At 42.7% G+C, this 25986-nt stretch overlaps 1 protein-coding gene across 2 annotated transcripts in view; it reads right to left on the bottom strand.

Moving 5' to 3' along the window:
• The window catches only part of GABBR2 (gamma-aminobutyric acid type B receptor subunit 2), a 460220-nt gene extending 438661 nt beyond the window's left edge, over positions 1-21559 (bottom strand). Inside the window, exon 1 of one of the 2 annotated variants that reach the window (XM_014875208.2) lies at positions 21064-21559. In XM_014875208.2, coding sequence (XP_014730694.1) covers positions 21064-21378 — 315 coding nt within the window. In that variant the 5' untranslated portion in view covers positions 21379-21559. The remainder of the gene's footprint in view (positions 1-21063) is intronic. The other variant, XM_088171908.1, reaches the window with a different exon arrangement.
• Positions 21560-25986: the final 4427 nt, after the last annotated feature.

Below are 25986 nucleotides of genomic sequence, written 5' to 3'. Positions count from 1 at the left end.
GCAGTGATGTGAGCCAAGACATAGCATATGCCAACTGAGAGCAAAAAGACCCCAGCAGTGGGAAAAGAGGGTAAGAGCCACAAATGGAGGAAATGGGAGGCAGGACTGAGTTCTTTGACTCTAATGGACATAGAAGTTCTGAAGAATAACTAGAATTGGGTATGAACATCCTCAGAGAACAGTGCTACATTACTTTTATAAAAAAAAATTCCAGACTACTTCTCTATGTTTAAAATATGTACTGTGCATCTCCATGAAACAAAAAAATGTTTCTAATGGTATGGCATCAGCTGGTATCAGAGAAGTGAATAGATGATACCTTAAAGTAAAAGATGTTTTTAGTTTTAAAGATTGCCTATGAAAAAAGAAATTCAAGAAAGTTTAATTGTGATGCAAAGCCAAAATATCTAATCCCTCAGTGGAATTGCTCAAATCAATAAAGTGGTCTTGCCACCTCCTACTTTGAAACAAACTCTGGTTTACTTCTCCTATTCTAGTTGCCCAGTTGGTCACCATTCTCAGAGCAGTTTGCAAGGCTATCACACTTCAGCCAAGCTACAAATGATCCAGAATTTAACAACAGCCTTTGTGGGATTTTTTAATTCTTTGCCTTCACAAGGCCCCTGCGTTGTTTTATCACTGCTTTACAGTGAGAGCTAAGGAAATTGCAAGATGTGCCTGAGAAAGACAGCAGAGTGGAGATGTCATTGGTGGTATTTCTTTAGAGACTGACAGCACAAGTGACAAATCAAAATCAAGCAAATTGCTCCAAAAGCCACAGTATTCATCAGAGACTTGGATCTATTCAAACATAATACACCAGCATAAAACCTTGAAGTTGCCCTAAACAAAGCATACTTAAATGCATCAACTTTTCCAGAATCTCATTGTTCTGGTGAATCTCTCTTTTTATTTTCAAATTCAAAGAGAAGCATTTTATGAAACTTTCACAATAAAGATCACAAAACATTTATGTGCAGAATTTCACAGAAGGAGAACATCCATGAGGAGATATGAGCAGGGAGGTGCAGAACAGGACCAAGTGATTTGTGAAGTTTTGGAAGTGGTTTTCAGGTTATTAGGAACAGAAAATCCCCAACAGTGGATTTCTCCATGAAAGAGAATTCTGAAAATAATTCATTTTTTATTGGTGGAAATGTTTAATCTTCATAAAAACAATAATGCCAATTTTGATTTTTTTTTAATTTTGAATTTAATGTGGAATATAGAGAAAAACACTGCCATCTAAATTGAAACTAATTTCAAAAAGAGAGCATGCAATTTCAAAAGTTATATCAAGACTATCTAAACTATCCTCCCTTGATTTTTGAAATTAAAGTGTGGTGACAGTAATGTGGTTTCACAGGGTTTGTGAAACTGTGCTCTGCATGAATAGCTCTCCTCACAATTTTCTCCTTGTGCAGGAGCTGAAAGCAAGGCCAGAGAGCAGGACACGTTTCCCCAGCATGGTAGCATTTAATCTGTAAAAAAGCTTTAATTGTGAGGCTCTCCCCAGGCACAGCCCCCCAGCACGTGGCAGCAGCAGCCCAGCCCCAGCTCAGGTGAGGGACAGGCTGTGTGTCCCACAGGGATGGCATGGAATAGCTCCTGGCCAATGTGCTGCCCCCACCCTGCTTCCCCACACACCACAGGACACTGCTGACCTGGATTCCAGGCTTTTCTGGCGAGACACGAGAGGCCAAAGAAGAGTATTTTGTAAGCAATAAAGATGAAGTGCGGATGGTGGGAAGTGAGTTCTCTGGACCATCTGCTGAAACCCACGGAGAGCCAGAGGTGATGGAAATGCATTGTTACTACAGGGTTTTACATTAAAATTCCCCCAGACACTTAGAGTAGTCTCTGGCTGACGTAATGCAGACCTCCACATAGGAGACATCTGCATCTACACCAGCCAGCTGAGGCTCCCTTTATACTTCACCAAAAAAAGAGGCTTTCTCTAGTATACAATTCTTTTTATCTTAAAAATAGGCACCTAAAATAGGTTAGATGAATTTTTCCACATAGAAGTGCCTACTCCTTGATCACACAAGAACCCTGGCACACTAAGTGAAGGGAGATATCCCCAGCCCACACTTCCAAACCCAGGTCAGATGAAGACCAGAGCCCTTCTGCCCAGGACATGCCTGGGAACAGCCCCAGCTTCACAGCGCCAAACCCCTCTCCATGCTGTCAGCCCTCATTGGATTCATCAACCAACTCCTCTGCTCAAATTCCTTATGGCTCAGAACCAGTAACAGGAAAACAAAAATGCCAAGCCCAAGTAATTTTTCTCACACCAGATGTCTGCGTGTACAGCACTCATATGGGTAAGGTGCATTAAACACAGCAGTTCCAAAGGCCTGAAATAAATGAAAGGTGACACTAAGAAGACAGAGTAAAAAGACAGAATTACATCAGTGAATAAAGACTGAGTCTTTCGGGGCCAAAAGTTAAGGAAAGCTACATAAGAGAAGTAGCTCAAATAACATTTAGAAAGAGCTAACATAAGGCAACTGTGGACCCTTTGTGTATCTCTGAACCCCTGCTGCACTGGAAAGTGAAACATTAGAATAAAACTGGAAGTGAAAACCTTTTATGACAGTTCAAAACAACTGTTTAAAATTAATTTAGCCAGGCTTATCATCATTTTTTTCTTAAGTATATGGTTTGGAAAACAAGATTTTCCAAGAATCATAATTACAACTTTTTTGGGTTGAAAAATATAGACAACATAACACTTTTCTTCCTGTTTTCAGTTAGACTTTTCCTATAATAGGGACAGTGATATGAAAATTTAGGAAAGTTAAAATTAGCATTTTGACAAGTATTTTATGGTTCACAATTTTTACTGAGAAACTGCATTCTCAGAGGCAAAATAGAATATCTTGTTCATATGAATGTTAGATGTCAAGAGCTGATCTACCAAGTACAGGGTCTTTTATTAATTTGCTAGGTCACCAATTCACAGAAGTTTTCAAACTCTTAAGTTTACAAAACAGGATGCTTCTGTTTCCTATGCCTGTCTTGGCAAACTGTTCCATGAAGCATCCCAGAATGTAGGAATGTGCAAGGTGGAGTTACACATCATATGCAATGAGCTGCACACACGAAAACCAGTAGCTGTTCTGTCTCATTTACGGAATAATACTGGCAATGTCATCGCAAAATGTCTATGTTTTTAAATAATTAATCTATATGTACAACCCAAAAACGGTGTTCATTGCAAACAGTTCATTGCATCTTAAGCCTGAAGCAGATTTTTTTTCTTATTTAGGTGGGATAAGTAAACCAGCATGCCTTGAAATTTTCACTTTATAAATAATTTGCTTATTAATGTCACTTTCAGTGACTGTTCCACTGCTGGGTTCTAGGGGGGCTGGGGGGTTTCATTTGTTTAATAAGACCAAAAATACATGCCTTTAAATGAGCTGACACACAGCTATCATGTTATTGTGTCATTCCATTACAAAGGAATCCGTTTAGTAACAAAGAAAAGACAACCAGCTTTTAAGTCAGACTGGGATATGTTGTAGCATTCCTGTCAGAAATGATATACATTAGGATAGACTCAGCCAAGTGTCAACTAGCAATCTGAGTGCAAATCAGCACTACTCAGAAAATCCCAGTGGTAAAGTCTATTTGTTTGCTCAGGCCATGCCCTAATTACAGCACATAAACCTTTCTTGTTAACACCATTGCTAATAAAGTCCTGGTTTTGCATCCCTTTAATCAGCAACTAACTCAGAAAACTAGGTAAGAATAGAAAAATAACTTTGAAGAACCAACATATTGTTCTTTACAGACAGTAAAACTATTTATAGACTTCCTTAAGCCTGTAAGAATCCACCAGGCTGATCACCCTGAGGACAGTGTAGAAGGAGAGACTCCAGATGTCAGCCATACGGTGAAAGATAGAAATAAAGTGATACTCAGACAGCTCAATTATACCTGGCTGCCCACCCCCATGGGTGAAAATCTCAAGGGCATAATCTCCCCTATTGCACTAAAAGCTGCTCCATGGCTGGATTCACAAATCTGCAGAAGGCAGCTTTTCTGCCTTTCCACATCCTTTGTTCAACATTTCAAGGGTTTGAGCTCTCCACACAACCCCGGTTCAGCCCTCCTAGAGTTAGAGGCAGGGAAACACACCACTGCCACTGCTTGGGCTGCCTGGAATAGAGAGATACATCAATCCTGTTAACACTGTCCTTCTGGTATAAATAAATAAACATTGCAGACATAAATGGACCATTTGATGGATAAGCAGCCATTTACTGAACTACAAGATAATTTTCATTTGGTTAGTGAATATTTAAGCTTTTTTTTTTTTTTGTGAAAGTGCTACATCATGAGTTTTCAAGGAAGTCTCACTTAAAAGGAATTGACAACACAGTAATTAGGAAATGCACGTTTAATCACAGGAGACCTGAGAGACATCAGTCAAAGAGAGCATTCCATTCTCAGCTCAGTGCCAAATCCACCAGCTTATAAAGTACTCTGCTGAAGAAAGTTTCCCAAAGGCTCCTGAAACAGCTTCATTTAATGCAAGGAATTCAGACAGCACTTGCAAGAGTCTTCCCCTTGCCTCTTGATTACCACTCACATTCTGGAGTAGTGACAGCTTAATTAGTTGAAATAAAACAGTAGCAAAGTCAAAGACTGAAGAACCCTGCACAAAACATCCTACCTTTGGGCAGGGCAGTGCTCCCTCCTGGGCAGCAGAGAATGTTCAAAATTTCAGGGGCTCATGGCAGAGCACAGCTCCTGCCTTTGCTCATGAATGAAGATACAACACTGTTCTCAAGCCCTGTGCATCATCATATATTGAGTCATGATTTCTTTCCATTTTTTTTTATTTCAGCAAAATCAGCAAGTACTGTTAGATGTAACTTTTCTCTCTTCCCCGTGAACAATGCCCAAAAGACAATTGTCTGTCCCCCTCATGGCAGATCTTGCATCCAAAAAGTCACGTATCTGTATTTTCTACTTGAAAAGAAGCTAATCCAAAGGTTGTATCAGGTCACATATAGCAAGTCTAGACTCATAGCATTAAAAAAACAGAATCAGCTCTCTTGCATTCATACTGTCCCTGAGAAACAATTAAATACAAGGACCTCAGCAGTGTGTCTGTAATCAGTACTTAAAACTCAAGAGTGTGTACTCTATTCTCAGAACCAGGGAGAAAAATCAGAAATTTTAAGGATCCACATTCTGTTAATCCCTCACAAATTACCATGACACGTCTTTTGCCAGAGGTTATTTAAAAAATATAATTTACTTCAATATTTTAATTCAAATTGAGAGGTCAGTGCAACAGAGCTGAAGTTCTGCAATTCAAATCCACTGAATATTTATGTGGGGAAAATATTTTGGAGTTGCTCCTAGAACTGGAAACTAAGTAAACACAATTAGCGAATAAACATCCACCTCCACAAAACTGCCCATAGCCCAGCCAAAACACTGAATCTGAGCAAATAAAAGTAGGTTTTAATTGCTGTCCACCTAAACTCATACCCACACTTTCCACTTATTTAAGCTGAAATGTAACTGAAATGTTACTCTTTTTACATGAGAAACTAAGAAATACACGTTTTTCAGGACTGCATATCTATAATTATATTTCCAATGAGAGCATACTGACAAACTAATAAAATAATTAATTGCATCAAAAGTAATTTACAAGACGGGCAGTTTCTTAATGAGATCATGCAGTTGATGCATTTGTGTTCCATTATTAAACATGGAGGCAATCCTCAAGTAATTTTATAGCATATGGGCTCATGTTTGTTATAAGTTAAGCACTTCAAAAATTATACATAAGTGCTTATGAACCAAATGCACAATTAAAATTACATTCTAATTTCTCCCTTGGCTAATTTTCTAGAGTTTCAAAAGAAGACATATAATACCTTCTTCCCATTATATAATGCAGCACAACTGTTATTGGTGTAATAATGTCAAATTTTAATAACTTCATCATAACAGTACATTCCACGTTTAAAGATTTATAGATAAGCAAATATGGTGAGACACACTACTTTGCAACTTCAAAATATTAAGCAGCCTGTAAGTGTGTATGAGTCTGAGGGCATCTGCCCCACCACATGCCTCTGATGTGGGAAACCGAAATTTGTATCAGTGACAATCTCCTAAAGAATATATTTATGGTCCCAGATCACCGTGATATGTGAGCTCCTCCTCTTAATTTTGCCACAATTCTGAAGAGATATCGCAATTCTAGAAGCTGCTTCTCTCAAAATTGAAATTATTGCAAAAACAGATATCATCTCAATATATCCAGCTTCTCAGAACCCTCATCTCTCATATCAGCCTTTAATTTTTTCCTTAAACTGGCAAGCAAAGCTCTACACCACCAGCCTCCTCTGACAGCACAGCACAGGCTGCTCTCTTGCTCATGCAGAAGCAGGAAGAGAAAGGCAGGGATCTATAAAGCTGTCACCGTGGAAAGCCGGAAGAGCAAGATGTAGAAGACAGTGCAGAAGAGTAGAGCGACTTGGCAAGCCATGGATCTGGGAATCACTTTCTGGGTACCTCAAACAGTCCTCAAGAGCCATAGGCGTTTCCAACGCCCCCCCCAGTTCGCACACTCTTTATTCCTGCTTCTAGCACCAGTAGATCTTGAACTCAAGTTCCACATCACAGTCAGGCATCCACCCAAGAGCCCAAACATTGCTGGGCAGCCACATTTGCTCTATTTCAGCAGAGCAAGGTTTGCCAGGAAGGGGCTCAGTCACAAGTGCTCACATAGGAGGCTCAAACACTGCACAGCTCTACACCTACACTCATTTACCTGTGTGTCATGAAACGATATCTGGAGTTCATAGTTCTTCAGCATCCATCTATGCTTGTATAAATGTTTCAAGGCTAAATGGACCGCGGGCAGCACATCTGCTGTTAGGTTTTTCTGACCAATCAGGCAGCTGCTGGGTAAAAGCCCGAGAAGAGAGAGGCGAGTCCGATTCAGCTCCTCAGAGCACCTGATTATTAGTAACACAAACAGCATCAGAGTGTCTAGTTTCCAGCTCCAGAAAACCATCTTTTTTGGTGCTTTTCTTCTTTTTCTTTCTCTCTCCCGCTAGTCTACATCCCCTGAAGAGAAGGCCTTAGATTCCCTGGCTGCCCGACATTTTGCAGCTTTCCTTTGCTCCAGTTAGCTATGGCCCTCTAAGAAAGCAGCTAATTGTTATTAAAGGATAAAGACCTCTCTACGACTGGCTTTTCCAATTTGGACAGTAATCCAGCTCACAGCAGTGCTGTGAATCAATACTTCACAAGAATAATCTCTAGGCAAATTGCTCTGCCAAGTCTAATTTTAAACATGTGTCATTTTAAACATTCTGTAGGAGAAATATTCAACCATAGGTGACAAATCAATACACAAACTCGTATGATTCCTTTGAAAACAGATATTCTAGGGGTTGATCAAAGTGGTTGCATACAGCAACCTGTATGCCATTGGGTCAGAAGATTGCTTCAGTTTGTTTTATCTTGCACAAACACATTTTCTATTGTCTTCATACACATCAGAGAATATGAAGTCTTGCATATCAGTAATATTTTATATACTTCTAGTGCAAAAGCTGCATCAGCTCAAAGCTGTACATCCTTTTCCTGATTCTGCTTTTTGTTAGAAACCCCATGATTTCCTTAAAATCAGTGGTAGTTGTGAGAAAATTTAGCATTCAGGCCTGCTCCTCCCATCTACAAGCACATAGCTTTTGACAGGCATTTCACATATTGTTGTAGCTAGCTAAGTAATTTCAACACACTATTTGCAGTTTTCCAAGTAATATGCCAGGCTATGAAATGGAACGGATGCTGCACACACAGAAATGCAGAGAAAATAGTAATGCTGGAGAAAACCTTCCCTGCTGCTAATCAAAACTCACCAGGGTGAGAAGGGATTATGCACAGGATCAGCACAGTGCAGGAGAACCTGCACCTCTGCTCCCCAGCATCTTCCCTGTCCCTTTTTGGCAGCAGCAGTGCCAGTGTTGTCTGGGGGCAGCCACCTGGGTGACCCCTCTGCTCCATCCAAGCAGCCAGCTCTCCCCATCCCCACACCTACTGGAATGCTGTCACAGGCAAGGGAAGGAAACACAAGGGACAAGCCTAGGGGCGTGGAGAGGAAGGAAATCTGGGAGATGCTTGCTTCTCCGAGTAGAAAAAAAGCTCTGATTTTCAGCAAGTCTCATTATATATGCAGGTGGAAAGCAAATTGTTTCACCGCCTTGTGGAAATTCAAGGTTTCAAAAGAATTCCCTGTGCCAAGCTGGGATGGAAACCCAAAACCTCAAAGGTTTTCATGACTCAATAATCTGAAAGGAAAACAAATGGAAGGGCTCATAAGCAGAAGGTTAATTTGGTATAAATCAAATTTGAAATTATATGTTCAGAGCTTGGCAATTTATTTTGTGAATGGCTGACATTTAAAAAAAAGAAAGCATTAGTTTGCTGTAGAAAGTCGGGGTAGCTTGTCTAATTTTAATTTTAAAAACACAGCATTCCAGGTCAACAAATTATTCTGAAGCTGACATGCAACTAAGAAGTTTTTACAGAAAATCTCCACATAAATTCTAGTTATAAACATTCTAATTTATAATTACAATATATATGTCACATGACATGAGGGCATGGAAGTAAACAGATAAATAAAATTAAAAGGACCAAAATAATAATCTATAAATAAGCAAAAAATGTCTACCTTGGGCACAGCAAATAGCTCCAAGCAGGCGATACACTCAATTAATCACAAACTGTCCACAGCAACCCTTCTGCCAGCACACCTGTGCAACTGGATGGACAAGAAAAGAGCCCAATGTATTCTTATACACAAACACAAGGTGAAATACGAATATCCTTGCTTAGGATGGAGAAAAAATCTTGCATAACCTTTGCTTTTTATAATCACCATTGCCCATGGTCAGAAAGCAGCAAGGATGCATGGAGCTCTTCATAAGGGGATGCAGATACTGGTTTACTTCCTGTACAAGGCTATGGCCAAATCAAATGCAGTAAGGCCAAAATTTATTATGGATATTTCCTAGACCAAGAAATTTAACACATTGTCTGGGCATAACACTAAGTCAACACTAAGTAGGAAGCACACTCTCAGAGCAGAGTCTGCATAGCAACAATTTAGCACAATGACTTAATAGGTATTTTCCACTGCTAAGCCTCATGATTCTCTAATGTGATTACTGAAAACACATTTTTAAAACATTTTTTTAACTTAAGATGAAATTCTCCCCAGAGCAGTGGGCCAGTATAGGCCAAGATGTTGCTTAAATCCCATTTAATACCTTTCTTAGAGGCTTAAATAGGATTTTGTTGGTGAATAGTCCTTGGACCAGCCTTCCTTACTACCATTATTTCAGCATTGACTAGACTAATGAAGAGGAGAGGAAAGCAGGCATTCATGCTGCCAAACCTCAGCAGCTAAGGTGCTCTGAACTGCTCTTCCTCCTGTGCCCAAATCTTCTCACCTGCTAAGTTGAGAACATGGGGCTCCACTGAGTCACAGCTTTGGCTCACAGGTAGGTAACAAAAAATGTGGTTTGAGCATCCAATACCCTCTTCAGCATTCAAAAAGACACAAATATACCACCACACCTCACTAAACCCCTGTTGCTTAGCCAGTGCCTTTAAATTCATGGGAGGGCAATGGCGAATCAGAGGCCATGGAATAATTTTCAGCACCATATGGATGGACACACATTTAAGGGACCTTATTCTATAGATCCATGACCAGCTTCAGAGCTTTTTCTCTTCTGGTGCTACTTCTGTGTGCCCTCAGCATGGCTGCATTTAACCCATGCCTGGCAAAGGAGCAAACAAGATTATGAACTACAGCAGTCTCCTGTCCTGAAAACTGTGCTTCCTGACAGAAACATTTAACTATCTAACCATACAATTGGTTTTTATATAATATTTTTATTGCTGACTAATCCTGTAAAACTTGCATCAAAACAAGCCCATGTGTTTTCATTTTTATGAATAAAATATCTCTAGATGCCATGCTCATGATTGATCATGCAGGTATAATCTTCATTTTCAGAATAGCATCTCCTGAGGCTTAATACCTACAAAAGCATATAACTAAGCCTCTGTTGCACATTTGAAAATAGAGTCTTTCAAGTGAGTTTGCCCAACCTTCAACATTTGTTACTAAAACATAGCAATGGTGATGAGATGATAAATCAACTCACTGCATCTTGCATCCACTTCTCAAATGTGAAGCTTTTGAAATAGCACTAATTTTGAAACTTGATTTCAATGTCAGAAAAAGAAGGCTATTTGACTTTAAACACTGCCTTCCACACTGTTTTGGGGAGTTTTACAAAGGTCAGTCACTGTTGTTGAGTACATTAAAGTAGCTGCTGCAAGATTTAGCTGAAAAACTCAGGACAGAGCTGGTGACCAGATGACTCACTGTTGGCATCTCTTTTGTGAGTTCCACACAAACTGAGTAATATTCAGAAAGGGAAACTGTAGGAGGAAATTGTGCTCCCTCGTAGAAGCACAATCCCAGAGAACTTAAAAATAGAAAAAACCCCAAACACCTGGCATAAATGTGTCGTCCATAAGCCAGTACTTTCCCAAGGCAAAAGGAGAAATCTTTTCAGTGTTGTCCTCTTTGCCACATTATCCTCTAATTTTATAGCATTTAAAATTCAGTTCTCAATCCCCTGATCAGTATTTCTGAACTGTAAATCACTTAAACAGTTATTAGTTCATGTAAAAGCTTGATTATAGACTGTATTAACTATGTTAAAGGCTGGCTGTATATTTAAGCTATATGTCACCTCACGCCTCCCACACACAGCTCCCTCCCCCTTGAGTAACACCCATTAACATTTATAGGATGTTCTAATCCCAGCCTCACATGTTAGTTTTTTCAAAGCAGGTTATCATTCACCCTTTCTTGTCCCACGTGTCTCTGCTCTTGTTGCTTAATCGCTCAGTGTAATTGGAGTGCAGAGCACTCACATATCCTAAGAAACCTTGGTCATGTATTGGAAACCAATACATTTATTGTGAATGGCAACTCCTGTTCTGACCAAGCCTTTGCCTACTGCCAAGAGCAGCTTCACTATCAAGAAACTACTGTCTGCTGTAACATGTCCCAACTTTTTAAGCAGTTGCTATCCAGATTTGCTTGTAGCTAGAGAGATTCACTTTGAGAGAGCAAATGAAAATTTAGTTTTGCCTCAAAGCCTAGTGTCTCACTCCTCGTGTGTAGGCTGGAAATCTCTCTGCCTCCTTTTCCTCTTTCCCAGCAGTGCAACACAAAGATCAAATTAATTTCCTCCATTCTGAACAGAAGGCTTGAAGAAAAGAGATAAAATTACTACTATATACAGCAGCAGTAAGATTACTCCTGAAGTATTAGATGAAATTCTAGTGGCAGCACTTTGAGAATGAAGATGACAAACTGCAAAGATTGAGAAGAAAGACACAAGAACACATAAAATGCTGAAGAAAAAAAACAAAATCAGCAATTCATTCTACCTAGTTTAATGGTCAGAGGTGACTTAATCTGTAACTTGCCCTATAGTGGATGAAAAAGTGTTTTCTGATAATACCAAACTTTTGAGCAGTTAAAGAAAACACACTTTCTACCCATCTGTAAACTATTCCCTTTTAACAAAATAACCCTTGTTACATCTGGTAAAAAAAGATGTTTGCTGCTATGGCTACAGTAAGGGCTTCTGATGACATTGAGATAACACCTCCTGATACCCACCAGTGACATAATCGTGCCTGCCTTGAGTAACAAGGCCCCAGGGACATAACACTCCCACCATGTCACTCCTTTTGTTTACTTCATACAAGCTGTTATTTTTGCCAAGGTCAAATACACCATTTTCAAATATGTGTTAATTATAAAAATGACTACTTTTTGATTTATTGGGTTTTTTTGAAAATACCCATACCTTGCATATTTCTCAACTACAAGATCCTTGAGATGTAATAATTTAATTTAAAATTATATTTAATACTACCATTGATCCTGAAGATTTCTATCCCAAAGGCTGAGTGAAATCAGCATTTTATTCCACCAGGCAATTTGAAACTGTAAAGCAAGTAACGATGAGTGCCTTTGTTCTTAATTAAAAGTGGCAATTCTAGGTCTCCTCCTCATAGAAGCACTGCATTTTCATAGGTGGGCTGGCTTTCTAAAGTGCTGAGCATTCAGCAATTCCCACTGTTGTTGACAGAAAATGCAAATCACTCCATGCTTTTGGAAAGCAAATCTTTAGTTCAGGGACCTAACTAGAAACCCTTAAAAACAAAACAAAACAAAAAAAGTTATGTGGAGCTGAATACTATTAGCATGCTTCACAGCAAAAAAAAAAAAAAAAAAAAAAAACAGGAAGAGAGTGTAGCTTGTTTAAGTTTAAAGATGCAAAACTTTTTGTATCGCTTTATATATAGGCAGCTATTGGAACTTAGATTTATTTTGCTGCATCACACACAGTCTTGCTGCCACTAGCACATCCTTCCAGATTAGATTCTCACCAGCAACATGGAATTTTGTCCTGCTTCCAATTTTTAGAAAGAGAGAAAGTGGATAGGGAAAAAAAGAGGAGGTTGGCTTTCTCTCTTGATCAACCTCATGTAAATTATTAATACTTTGGGCTTGCCAAATTCACAGGGGAAAACAGAAAGTAAAACCCAAGGTGCTTTTACAGAACTTTATAATTATATGGAAGACCCCAAAAAAACACACAGCCTAATATTTTTATACCACATGTGTATACTAAAATATACCTACATGTTGCTGGTGAGATAAACACGAGTGTACATCTGAATGACAATGCTTGAAAAATGTTACGTGTCGTATTTTATACCACACTAAGTGTTAGTCTGTCAAAAATGGTCCCTTCATATAAAGATAGTAAAGAAAGAGATTTATTCTTTGCTAGAAAAACACTTAATTCCCTGTGAAAACAGGAGCAGTAAACAGTGGAAAGGAAGTTAATTAGCATCCCAAAAGGGGCCTCTTACTACTCCCTGGAGGTTTTGGATGTAAAATGGTTACTTAGACACCTATTGTGTGTATGAATCTTCACATAACTCTGTAGTTCAACGAAGCTGCAGCAGAAGCTGAGGCCTACCCTAGGTAAATGGCAAATTAGAATACATAACTACTTTAAGGACTTAAATATTCAACAAATAGATTCTTTTAGAGATATGTGGTGGTGATTATTTGATAAATAAAATAAAAGAGATTATGGAAATAATCAGATAGACACGATAAGTTCCTCTGATGGGGATTGTGGCAAAAAAGGATCTTACAAAAAAGGTGGAGGTAAAGAAGAATATCAGTTCAGGCAAGAATTCAAAACAGGTTCTGCAGAACCATCTACTCAGCAACAGAACACATGAACCTGGCAGACCCAGCTTGCAAAGAAGCAAGCATACAAGGTTTTCATGCAAAGTCTGTGACAATCTGACAAAGTGAGGAAGTCTTCTGATTCCCTCAGGATCCAATCCATCAGAGTCCTTCATACAAGGGAAGGATCCTCTAGACAGCCATAAAAGTCAGAAAGCCTTAGTCCCCCTCTTTTGCTGGTGGCACCATGAGCCTGTAGCTGGTGAGGTATTGTAGGGAGGGTGGTGTACGTAAAAAAAAAAATTGGAGCTGCTGCTCTCATAACTTCAGTGGCTGCAGGGTCATCAGAGTTTAAGCTGCAAATAACAATGGACCTTTAAAGGGATTTTAAGCAAATCACAGAGAAAAGTTGTCCAGAGAAAAGGATTTTAGGGGATCCTTAAGATCGAAGGGTGTTCTGAAGTACAGTTTGCAGCAGAGTGGGCAGAAATCCCCAGCTAAAATATGTGGTCTGTATTGTAAAATGTGGATAATCCTAATGCTCCTCTGATCTTAGAACTCATTAATTATTTAAGGAAAATACCATGGCCATAGTAGGAAACCTAAGTTTTCTAATCCTATCAGTCAAAGTCGTGATGCTCACTTTAAAGCAATTAGTCCATTATCTGGGCCTTCATCTCTCAGAAGCCTCAGTAAAAACAATTTGGACAACCCTGCTGAATTAGCCCTCATATTCTTCACTCTTTGTAAGTATAGTTTTCAGGCAGAAGGTGGATATTTGTCTTTAATTTGTTAGCTTTCCTCTTCACATTTGAGAAAATTTGTTTGAAAAATACGATGGATAAAATTGTCAGAAATAAAGGCTGATGATAATGAAAAATTAATGGCACAGAAATTGAGCATCAATCACTGACTTAGCAATGAGATTATATGGCTATTCCATCACAAGGGGAAAAAAAGAAATTGAAAAAGCATTTGCGAGTCAGTATGTCCCATTTCCACTCAGGAGGCAGTATCAAGCAGTCCCCAAATCCATCAGATCTTACCCACAGCAAAAGCCTTTGCAAATAGAGAAATCCCTGCTTAGCAAAGAAGGCATCCCCTAAATGTCAGTGGCATGGCAAGGGGAGACACAGGGTGACTGAAAATGTATTCCACCTGTTCTCAGGGGCACTGCCTTCTTCAGGTCACAGCAATGGTGTAGCTGAATGAGCTTGCTTCAGGAGTCAGGCTGCTGGGCCACCAATGCTGGAGCCCAAGAACCACAAAAGTTCTGCAAATCTCATTTCTAGCTCAGCTAGACCCACAAGTCAGAGAACAGTGCATCTGGCTGCTGAAAACTTTGAGGCTCTGCCACTGATTTAGTTCCAAGATTCCTAGTACAAAAATAAATTTGAAAAAATGTGATGTATGTGCACTGTACCATCTCAGTTTGGAATCCCACAGTCTGAAATAGACTTCCTGGGATATAGGGGGCTACTGCATATTAACAGACATCTCCAAAAGATTGAGTCATAGCTCTGCTCGCTGATCTCAGTACGCATCTCTGCTAACCCCAGCTGCTCCAAAATTTTTCCAAGTCCAAAGGAATCATGGGGGGCTTTCCTCTGTTAACTTCCACCACTTGATTCCTTGAGCCAGACCTCTGCAATGGTTCAACCCTTCCTAAGGGAAAGTATCCCCTTTCCTGTCATAGCAATGGTCTCCACTTGAGTTTTCATGAAAAACCAGTTTTGAGCAAACCTACAGTTTGCTCAAAGGCATTATTCTTCTACCTTATGCCATGGGAACATCCACAAAGCAATGAAATTGAAAGCAAACAAAGCTTGATATGGACATGTATCATCATACTCAGATTATTAAGATGATGTTTTGCAGCCTTGTCATGCAATGCTATTTATGATGTCATTCCAAACAGTTACATGTATTTAATTAAAACAATGTAAACAGAGTATCAACAACTTTCTTTGTGAATGCCATCATTAAATTTCTCTCATCTAGTTCCTTCCTCTCTGTTTTCCTCTTGCAAATATTTTCTTCTAAGTTATCACCAGGATATTACACCCCATCTTTTCCAAGAACTTGAGCAATTAACTCAATATCATACAAGAGGACAGGGCCTTTCTACTCTTTCTTCAAATGCAAATAGATACTACTTCCTAGGTTTACTCAAAAAAATAGTTTTTCTGTGCTGATGGAGCGTGTTTGGCATTTGAACAAAAGATTCCATAACAGTGCGTTTTGCAGTATGCATAGGATAAGTTATACAAGAAATTGCAAGACATATGCCAGAAACTGGCTTTAATCTCTTTGCAGAGATATTTAGAGGATATACATTCTGCAGGTCTGGGATCCGCACCCAGAGGAGTGGGTGCAGTGAATACATGATTTCTCTCCTCTCCCCACCCACACCTTAACATCAGCGGAGAAGCCAGCATAGAATTAACATGAACACTTAACTTTTCGATTATTCCCTCCAAGTTTACCAAACTCTAAAGCAAAAGGAGGTTATGCTGTAAACGGAGTCATGTTACGCGGAAGTCAAAGGGGACACTGACTATTTAAAGAAGTGTGTCCCTTTCAAGCAGAGTGTCGCCAGCAGAGCAGACAGTGACTGTCACCATACAGGCAGCGTAGTACATTTTAATGCCTCACTCTCTGCAAATATCAGACAGAACAAGTACTCGGTAATATTTAAAGGTAAGAAATTACCTAACTACCTCAGCATATGCCAGACACATGCTCACCTGACGATACAAGAACAAATGTCTGCCAGCTCTGTCTGCTGTAAACTGGACTCTCTTTCAGACCCTGACATCTCCTGTGTATTCAGCCGCTGCCCTCAGATGACCACAACACCGTCTTACCTGCCCCACTGAGAGCACTCCAGAAATCAAGATAAGGCTCCAGACCACTTAATGCTCAGAGCGTTCACAAGCATGACAGGGCTCACCCCCAGAGACCCCACCTTCCTCTTGCAAATCCAGGCACTGTTGGAGGGACTTGGATTGATGCCTCCTAAGACAGAGGGCCTAACCAACACATCACATGCACTTCTTTAAGGGGTGGGGATGCCCCTGCTCAGTCCTGTCACAGTAATGGTGGAGTTTTTTAGAGAGCAACCATCAGTTGTTTGTCCCTCTGAGGACCACCATGCGGAGCCCCAGTGGACAGACACCTTATTCTGTACCACTGACACAAATCTTCTCTCCTATTTCCAGAATGTGTTCCCCACACTTAGCAGAAGTGAATAGTTCTCTCACTTCCACTTGTGGGAACAAGACATGAGTGGACTTTGTTGACACCACTCGTGACTGGACTTTCAGGAAGAGGCATCTTTATTTGGTGACCCAGGGTCCTTTAAAACTTAGAATAGCTAGTAAGAATGACTCAGACAGGTGCATGGCCTTTCTTAAACTTTGAGAATTTTACTGAAAACACATGCACTTTTTTAGCAAAAAAAGAAGAAGGAAACAAAGTCTACACATACTACACCTAGACTGTAATTTCTTGTCAGATAAATTAGGAAAAGCACTTTCTACTTAGTTACAGAATAGAAAAAAGCAAATATATATCAAATATCAATAAGCTTACATTTTCCTTCAGATTTTGTGGTGTCCTGTGCATTTTCCAGAGCTCATCCCTCTATGCCAACCTGCTATTTAAAGGTATTAGAATGTATTATTTCACAAAGATGAGATTATATCATGATTACCACAAGGTATTTGTTGTAGTTAGAGAAAATTAAATAATCTCATCCCTCCAGTACAAATATTCTTTCCTCTTTGTGATAATATACCCACTTACTTCAGGAAGATTGATTTTTTTAGCTTGTCAAGACTCACTTTGATCTTCAGAAATAGTACTTTCTTGACTATAGATTCAAAACAAACTCATACTGTCTGTGCACCACTTGCAGCACTGCTCCTACAAGAAATCAGAAAATCCAGTGCATATTTGAGGGAAGATGTCCAGATGTAGAAGGACAGATATCCAACTTCGATTAACTTATTTTGCCTTCTTCCACAACGCCTCTTCATCCAGTTGCTATATGGACCATATATTACTGTATGGTCAATTTTTGCCTGATGCAAATCAAATACTGTTGAAATTGATAAGAGAGTCCACTAGAATGATTAATGCCTTTATTTTAAGATTATTCTGCTTTTTTCCTCCAACAGATGTGTACTTAGGGTTGCTTAAGCTGAAATCATCGTTCCTGATTATTGTGCATCTTGAGCTATACCTAATGTTTGTAGAGGCTTTTCTTTCATTATTTTGCTAAATATTTGTTTGCTTTTTCAACCAACTAAAGCTACGTCACAGGGATGGGAAAAAAAAAAAGAAGAGCTATTGTTTTATGGTTGTTGATCTGAAGCCATAAACTATCAAGCACCCTTAACTTCTAGGACTTGGTCCAAGGGCCGCTGGAATCAGTGCATTACTGCCATTAATTTCTATGGGGTTTGGACGAGACTCTTTAGAGATGATCACTTTATAAATTCTTGAGTTTCTAAAATAACACAGTTATGAAATTTTGCCCAAGAGTCTCATCTAGAGAGAGACTCCCACTCTCATTGAAATGAACAGCACAAAAGAAAGTCACTTAGACCAGAGTTCTGCAAATGCCTACATTTGAGCTTTGTTATATTGGCTGAGCCTGCTTAGGAATGCCCAAATAGATAAAGACATGCCCAAGAAGTAGCAAAATAGACTGGATCAGGATCACACTCCAAGCATATTTAAAGATCAAAAAATATCCAAAAAGAAGCCTCTGCATTTTTGTATGTGATGCAACCCGTGGTCATATTTCATAACAAAGTAATGTGTAATTCACACAATCTCGACTGAGACATAAACGAAACATTGTACTTAAGTGCTTAATTCAATTTAAATGCTTTGAAAAACACTAGAGCTGCTGCTCATGTCCTCAAAGGTTAACGAGTTCAAGAGCTGACAAACAGCAGTTGACCTTAGAAGGCACACTGCAGCTCTTCAGATGGCTGGTCAGAAAGCAAAGGCATTATAATACTTCCTTATACAAACCAGAACTATCAAGCCAGCTAGAATATTCAATTCAATCCTGACAGAATGAACCTGAATGCATAAAAAATAATAATAATAAAAAACCTAGTCTATTTTGATTATTGTTTTTCACAAGCACTTAATTTAACTATTACAGAAAATTGCAATACAAGGATCAGACTGCAATGGGAGATTTTGGAGAGACACAAGGGAGAATACATGAGTTAGTAAATCACTGCCATACATTTCCTAAGCATTATAAATATACTGCAATTATTTCTCAAGCTATTAAAAAGTCCCATGTGTTCAAGGCTCTACATTTTCTCTTTCAAGAGCCAACAATGTCATGAGCACCACCTGTGAAGCCCTGAGAGGGAGAACTACTCCCTTGTCTCTGATTATGCAATGATAAGGATCCAGGCCCTTCAGGCATATCTATCTATTGGCAGCTTCAGAAAATAGGCTGAGAATCAAGTGGGCACAACGAGCCAGCTACCTTCCTGCTTACCGTAAGGGCACCAAAGGAAAAAGGTAATGCCTGAACCGAGTGAAAAAGTTTGTGCTGCCATTAGGTATTTAATGGCTGTTCCAGGCATTAGTGTATTGTTTGGGTGCAGTCAATCTAGCACTCTTCATGGACACTAACTTATTTACTTGCCACTATTAAGCACACAATAATGATCCAACAGTACTGCAAACATATACATTCGCCTGACTTAGCATTCCATAACCATCCATTTATTAATTGCTTAAAAGCATTCAAAGCAACACAGCAAGCTGGCGACACGACCCTGATTTCTTATGTCCCTGGAGTACAAAACAGTAAAAATACAATTTTTAAGAAACCGATACTCATTCCAGAACAAACTGGGTAATTTTTTTTCCTGAGTATTTTTATGATTGCTACCTAGTTCAGAGTCCAAAATATCTACTAAGAACATCACAATATTTTGACTGCAATAAAGTGCAGCACCTTATTGATTAATATGTTACTGTGCAAAGAAGGGACATCCTGCCTAGGTTTCTTTAATTCCTATGCATACGTTATTTTTGCAATAATTCTATCCAAGGGAAGAACTAATATAGAATAACGTAATGAAAACAGGATTAGGAGAACTATGATTTTTTCCTAACATGCATCTCACTTTATGAGACAGGTAATGCCATTCAGAAAATCCCCCATAATTCTTTTCATTACAATTGCAGAGTTCCCTGAGATTCATTTTTTAAGGAAACAAGCAGCTACTCTTGGCTGATCTTGCCTGTATTCCCTGTCAGTATCTAGTCTTGTTCACACAACACAACAGGATGGCAGCCTGCTCCTTTCTAAGTGAAATCTTCAGCAGTATTGCCCTCCATGCATTTCTGCTCAGAGATACCTAAAAAAACCCCACTATGACAAATTTATGTCAATAAAAAGCAGCCACCCTGGAAGGAGAGGCCTTTGGTAGTCACTTCAGGGACGGAAATGCTGTCACGAAGCAGTACAGCCTGTCATTGCTGCTCTCAGCTTGTTCCCCCCTGGACCCTGAGAACCGGAGGGGAGCAGACAGGGGCTTCCTTAAATTACAGCCGGGAAGATTTTCAGCAGCCACTTGCTTTACTGGGGGTTGTCTTGGAAGCGAGCCCCGGCCGCCACCATTACACAAGAAGCGACTGCCATCTTCAGGGGAGCCCCGGTACCGGACCCGCGCGTATCCTCCGCGAACACACAGGTACCGAAGTTGTGACAAAAACCAAAGGCAGTTGTGGGCGGGTGGTAGTGGCCACCAACTCGGCAAAGCCCTCTCCTCGCTCCCTGCCTCTCTCTGCCAGGTAAAGGGAGTGTGTTTCCTCGCTCAGCAGGCTCGCCCCTCTCCCAGCCTGCCGGCCGGCAGCGCTCCGGAACGGGAGCAGGCATCCCGCCGCGCTGGCGGCGCTCCGCGGGGACGGGCACTGCAAATTTAGTTCTTCCCGAGAAGCGAGCGCCTCCGCTCCCCGCCGCCGCCGCCCGCCCGCCACGCACCCCCGGGCGAGCGCTCCGCCGGAGGGCAGGGACGGGGGGAAACTCAGCGAAGCCCTGCGAGAGCCTCCCCGCCTGCTCCTGAAGCTACGGCTGCCACCGCTGCCCTTCGCGTCCCGTCGCCGCATGGGATAAGCCGGGCTGGCAGCGTGAGCCCGTTGGCGGAGCGGGGGAGCGGAGCGCCCGGCGTGCATCTGTTGCTGAGCGGGTGGCGGCTGGCAGAGGGATGCTGCCGCCGCTTCGCTGGGCGAGGCGGCTTTCCTCCCACCGGTGTACGTGCGTGCCAAGGGCAGCGGATCCCAGCCACCGCCACCGCTGAGCATCCCCGCCGCCCGGGCACCCGTCCGGGCCCACCCCCGCGCTGCAGGCGACTCCCGGACAGGGGCGCTCCTGGGGCGGCGGGGCGAGCCCCAGCTGCCGGGGCAGCCGCTCCTGATAATACCGGGCGGGCAGGACACGACCCGCCGGCTCCGCGTCCTCCCCCTCGGCCGCCGGTCCCTGCACATCTGCCGGCAGCCTGCGGGGCTCGGAGGCGGCGCGCACGGCCCCGCCGGCAGCCGCAGCCCCGGCCCGGGCGTCCGCGCTGCCCTTGCGCCCCGGCACCCGCAGCGCCCCGGGACTGGGCGGCGGCGCCTCCCCCTGCGCCCGGCGGCGCGGGGCCCGCGGCGGTCCCTACCTCCGTGTCGTAGAGCCGCAGGTCCAGGAAATAGGGGTTGAGCAGGGACTCGTTGCGGATCTGATCCATGGCCAGCTGCACGGCGGGCAGCACTCCCCGGCCGATCCTGCTCTTCTGGTCCTCCTCGGACTGGCTGAGCGGCATCAAGCCCATGATGGAGATCGGCGTGGTGGCGTTGGGGGGCAGCCCGGCCGCCCCCCGGGAGCTGCCCCGCGGCCAGCCCCAGCCCGGCGGCGCCCAGCCCAGGCACAGGAGCAGCAGTAGCATGGCAGGGTTGGCGGTGGCAGCGGCCGGTCTCCGCGGAGAGGGATGCATGCTGCTGGATGGGGAGGAGGAGGAGGAGGACTGAGGGTGGGGGAACGGGCTGAGCGGCGGAAGAGAGCCGAGCCCCTCTCAGTCTGGGCGCATCCCTCGGCGGCAGAAGCCAAGGCGGGAGGAAAAGATCTGCTTCTCTCCGCTTCCTCGGGAGCCTCGGGGTCTCCTCTCTCTTCCCCCCCCCCCCCTCCCCTCCCCTGGCAATAATCCTTCTGGCAATGGCGCCTACTCCTTCCCAGGTCTGCCAGCTGCAACCACCAGGAGCAATAAATAAATAAATAACCACCACCACGCACACACAGACTCCCCACCACCCTCCTCCGCTCTCCCCGGCGGCACAGCAAGGGAGCGGGACCTGCCTCTGCCTCCCGGGCAGCTCTCCCCGCTCTCCGCTCAGGGAGGGACAGCACCTCTCAAGCGCGGGGGGGTGAGCCGAGCAGCCCTCATTGAACACCTCCTTCCTTCCCCCTCCTCCTCCTCCTCCTCCTCCTCCAAAAGGGTGAAGAGGGAAAAAAATGGGATGCTCCGGCAGAAAACGCCAAAGAGGAAAAAGCGCCCCCCTAGAGCCGGGGAGGCGGAGGAGGGTGCCGAGCCGGGGCGGGGGTGCTACTGCCGCATTCCGCGGGAGTCGGGGCAGCCCCCGCCGCGGGCGCCAGGTGCCGCCTGCGCCCTTCCTCCGGGTCGGGCAAAGCCGCCGGGCACGACGCGCGGCCGGGGGCAGAGCAAAGTGTGCGGCGGCGGGGGCCGGGCCGAGCTCCCCCTTCACGGCATCAGCGTTCGCCGCCTGTGGGTCGGGCACCTTCTCCAGGTGGAGCTGCCAAGGCGGGCGCGGGGAGGTGCGAGCAGCGGCCGCTGCCCATGGGCGGGCAGGGGAGGCCGGCGCGCTGTGCCCCAGGCGCGACCCGCCCGGCACACGCACGGAGGCGCCGGCAGCGCTGCCCGGCGCGGGCGGCTCCGCGCTCTCCGCCCGCCCGCCCTCCCCCGCGCACACGCGGCACGCAGACACGCTCCCACTCGGGCTCGGCACCCCGCACACGCACACGCGCAGCCGGCCCGGGCCACGGCGGCTCTGCGGCACGCAGGAGCGGGGCGTTTCGCTAGAGCAGAAGTCGTGCGGGGGGGGGGGGGGGGGGGTTTAGTGGCTTTTTTTTTTTTTTTTTTGGCTTTTTTTTTTTTTTTTTTGCTGTTGTTGTTTTGGGGTTTTGGTTTTGTTTTGTTTTTTTTTTTTAAACCGATTTCTTTTTTTTTCCGCAGAATTGGCGGGGTTTGGGGAGCCTGACACCGCTCGGGCTACCAAAAAAAAAAAAAAAAAAAAAATTAAGGCTGCGGCAGGACTCTGAGCTCTCCCCAGGGCTGTCTTAACCCTGTGGGATTATCGAGCCCTTTCCACGCCTGTTCTCCCAAGTAATTGTCTTCACATCTCAGTGGCTGTGGGGCATGTCCCATAGACAGCCCATGGCTTTTTGCGTTACTCCCGGGCTATCCCTTCACCCCAGGGAGCACGTTCACACTGCTCATCCACATCCGTGGTCTGCAGAGTCCCAGAGCAGCAGTTCACTGATCTGTTTCATTTCAGGTAGATCGATCCCATACAGGAGGTGGTACAGGCAAAATGCAAAACTTTTCTTAACCCTGCCTTAGGCACCCCACTTTCTATACATATTCATAAATTTCCTGAGGTCACTCCAAGCAAACCTTTGAAGATCAGACTAATACATCCAATTTATATTACACAGCAATGGCAGCACGTCTGCAATAAATTGGAAAGAATTTTCATGGATTAATACATTCTAAGATTGTAAGACCTGACCTTGGGCTACAAGCCCTCAACCAGTTATTTCCTAACACTTGTTGCATTACAGCATTTCACTCAGAATGGCATCCAGCAGTGTTGACTTTAAGGCAGCAGTAATAAAGGGTCCATGACATCTCTTGATAAATCATTTCAATCATCAATTGGTTTGCTAGAAGGTGCATTTCATATTCAATATGTCTTATTCCAACTTCCAACCAGTAGTTCTCATCATACCTTTATTAGTTTAAGGGGACATAGTATCAATGCAGTATCTCCTGCACACAGGGGCTAAGATTAATCACATTTTGCTTTTGTAAAATAATAAGGTCAACTTTCCAACACCTCAAGAATCATTCCTGGAAGCACTTCCAGTGCACCTCCCCTTTTTCCACATGATGTTGAACTCACCTATCTGACCCTGTGACCTGTCTGCACCGGGCCATAAGCTGCAACTTCAGCACCTCCCTCAGTACCAGCCAGTTCCATAGGCTGGGCAGGAAACCTAATCCTTACATGTAGACCAGACAGTGTGCTGTCCTTGTGGGGATGTCTGTTTATGAAATCATCTACACCATGTTTTGAATCCATAATGCCTAAAATCATCACCTACCTCCTTGCTCCTGTGCGCTTGGTCTCGCACTAGAATAAATCAAACCATGAAATTTATTTTTACAAGTGACTTGTCCAGCAGTTTGTCACCTGCAAACTTTCCAGCAACTCATTTTCTTCCAGAAAATTGATTATCATAACACCAAGAACATTCCTAGGATGCCAACAGGAATAGGTGCCATATTGATTTTGTGTACTGCTATTTTTAACCAGAATATCATATGCTAAATTATGTTTTGCCATTCTCAACTTGATATGCAAGTTTGTCTGTCAAAATTCGTTTCACAGAAAATCTTTCTTCACTTCTTGTATACTATATCATTCCGTGATTTTCACCAGTACTTGGCTATCAGAACTACAGCTACTTGGATCAATTTGGTGATCTTTTTACAATATTGGCAGTTTATTAACACATACACTCACATTGTCTCTGGGCCGTCATCAGCTTTCCAAGATTTGGGTTTTTTTTGGAAGCAATTTCCACGTTTTTGAGAACTCAGTCTTTCTGAAAGAAAGCTTGAGGCCAGGCTGTGTGTTACAACAGAATTAGTATCTTGGACATTATTAGCAACTGCTTGCCATCCTCCTTTACTACTGCTGTAGCAGCAAATGTCCCTTTGTTAGCTGAAGATTGAAATGCATCTCCTGGCTTTTCCCAGCACAGGTGCAAAGAGCTGTTGGACAGTTCCACTCAGTGTGAAGTTCAAGGCTTGCCCTCGTGTGGGAGGCAGAGACCAGCTGACACTGCTGTCCCTGCAGTGCACAGGGAAGGCCAGTGCTGGAGAGCTAGGGCAAAGGAATGCATCTAGGAGCTGCAGAGGTCTGCACTATGGCTAGATGTCATTTAAAGCAAGCAAAGCTGCAGCTCAAATTAAAGTATTTAACAATGTGGTATTTCTGACCTTAATGTGTTTGTTGCTGCATTTCCTGTCAGTAAAACGGGGTGCACTTCCTTCAGGGTAATACTGTGAAGACAGATTAATAAGCATTTGGGAAACACTAAGAAACTGTAATACTCAAGTTCTATAAAACCAACCAACCAAATAAACAAACAAAAAAAGGGAAACAAACAACTCACTCTAAGAAAATAACTTTTATTGTTCAGTATAGGGATTTCTTATGGGGATGCAAATAAGGCCATATATTGAACAATGAGGATTAGTTAAAGTAAGCCTCTCAAAATTCTTCCTGTGTTTCAGTGAGGCATGAAAATGACAGTTTCCCCAACTTGTGTAAAAAAAAACAAGAAAAAACCCCAACACAAACAAACAAAGAACCCCCAAGCACCCCCCAAAACAGGGAACGTGTTGCAAGAAAATCAGGTAGTGTAATAGACACAATGAGGTCAGCTTTTGATTTCACAAAAAACTTTATTTCTGGCACTTAAGTATTTAATTTTCAATCTGAAAGTTTCACGTTGTCTACATATGTTTTCAACATGATTATATGCTACAGTTATATTTTGAAAAGCCTGCTTCTTTCCAATTCTCAACACTGAGAAATTTCTTCTTTCTTAGGTACTATACTGTGTTTATGCATAAGAGATGCCCAGGTAACAGCTCATTTTAAATAGGAGGCTGCCTAAAGTAGAATTGCACCAAACTGCTTATTAAAGATTGTGTCAGACACAGCCACTGGCCCCAGCTGCCTTTTTTCCCCTTAGAAATCCCCAGAATGTTTTCCTACTGTCAAATTGGTAAAGTGCATTTCCTAGGATGAAATCCTCTGAAGCTGCACACATCCTTTATCTGTTAGGCAAAAAGGCTTTATATTCTCATTTAGTGGTCCACATCAGACACCCTCTGTTTATTCCTTCTTGGCTAAAATATCAGTTCACAAGAATTGTTAAACCTGCTCTCTTAACTCAAAAATCAAATGTCGCTTTTTTCCTGGCATGCTACCCAGTCATTTCAGCGCTTCAATCATGTGAATCCTTCAGCCATATTTCTGTAAAAACACTGTCAAGTACCTTTCCGCTAATGATCGCTTCCAATTTCTCAGTTATTACTAAGTCTTCTCACAGTGTATGCACAATTAACAATTTTGTTCTTTATATATTTATATTTGCCCACCACAGAGTACCTAATTAATTAATTTCACATTTAAGCATCTGTACTGGTGTGACTCCCTTGACCACTTTTTCTTCAGTTGCAAGTTAAGTATTCTCAGTCCATGGATAAAGTCAAGAAACTCAGAAAACTGAC

This window comes from Sturnus vulgaris, chromosome 1, assembly GCF_052056855.1.
Source record: "Sturnus vulgaris isolate bStuVul1 chromosome 1, bStuVul1.hap1, whole genome shotgun sequence".
NCBI classification, from domain to species: Eukaryota; Metazoa; Chordata; class Aves; order Passeriformes; family Sturnidae; genus Sturnus; species Sturnus vulgaris.
The sequence above is the reverse complement of the archived record's forward strand: the minus strand, read 5'-3'. Positions and strand labels throughout refer to the sequence as shown.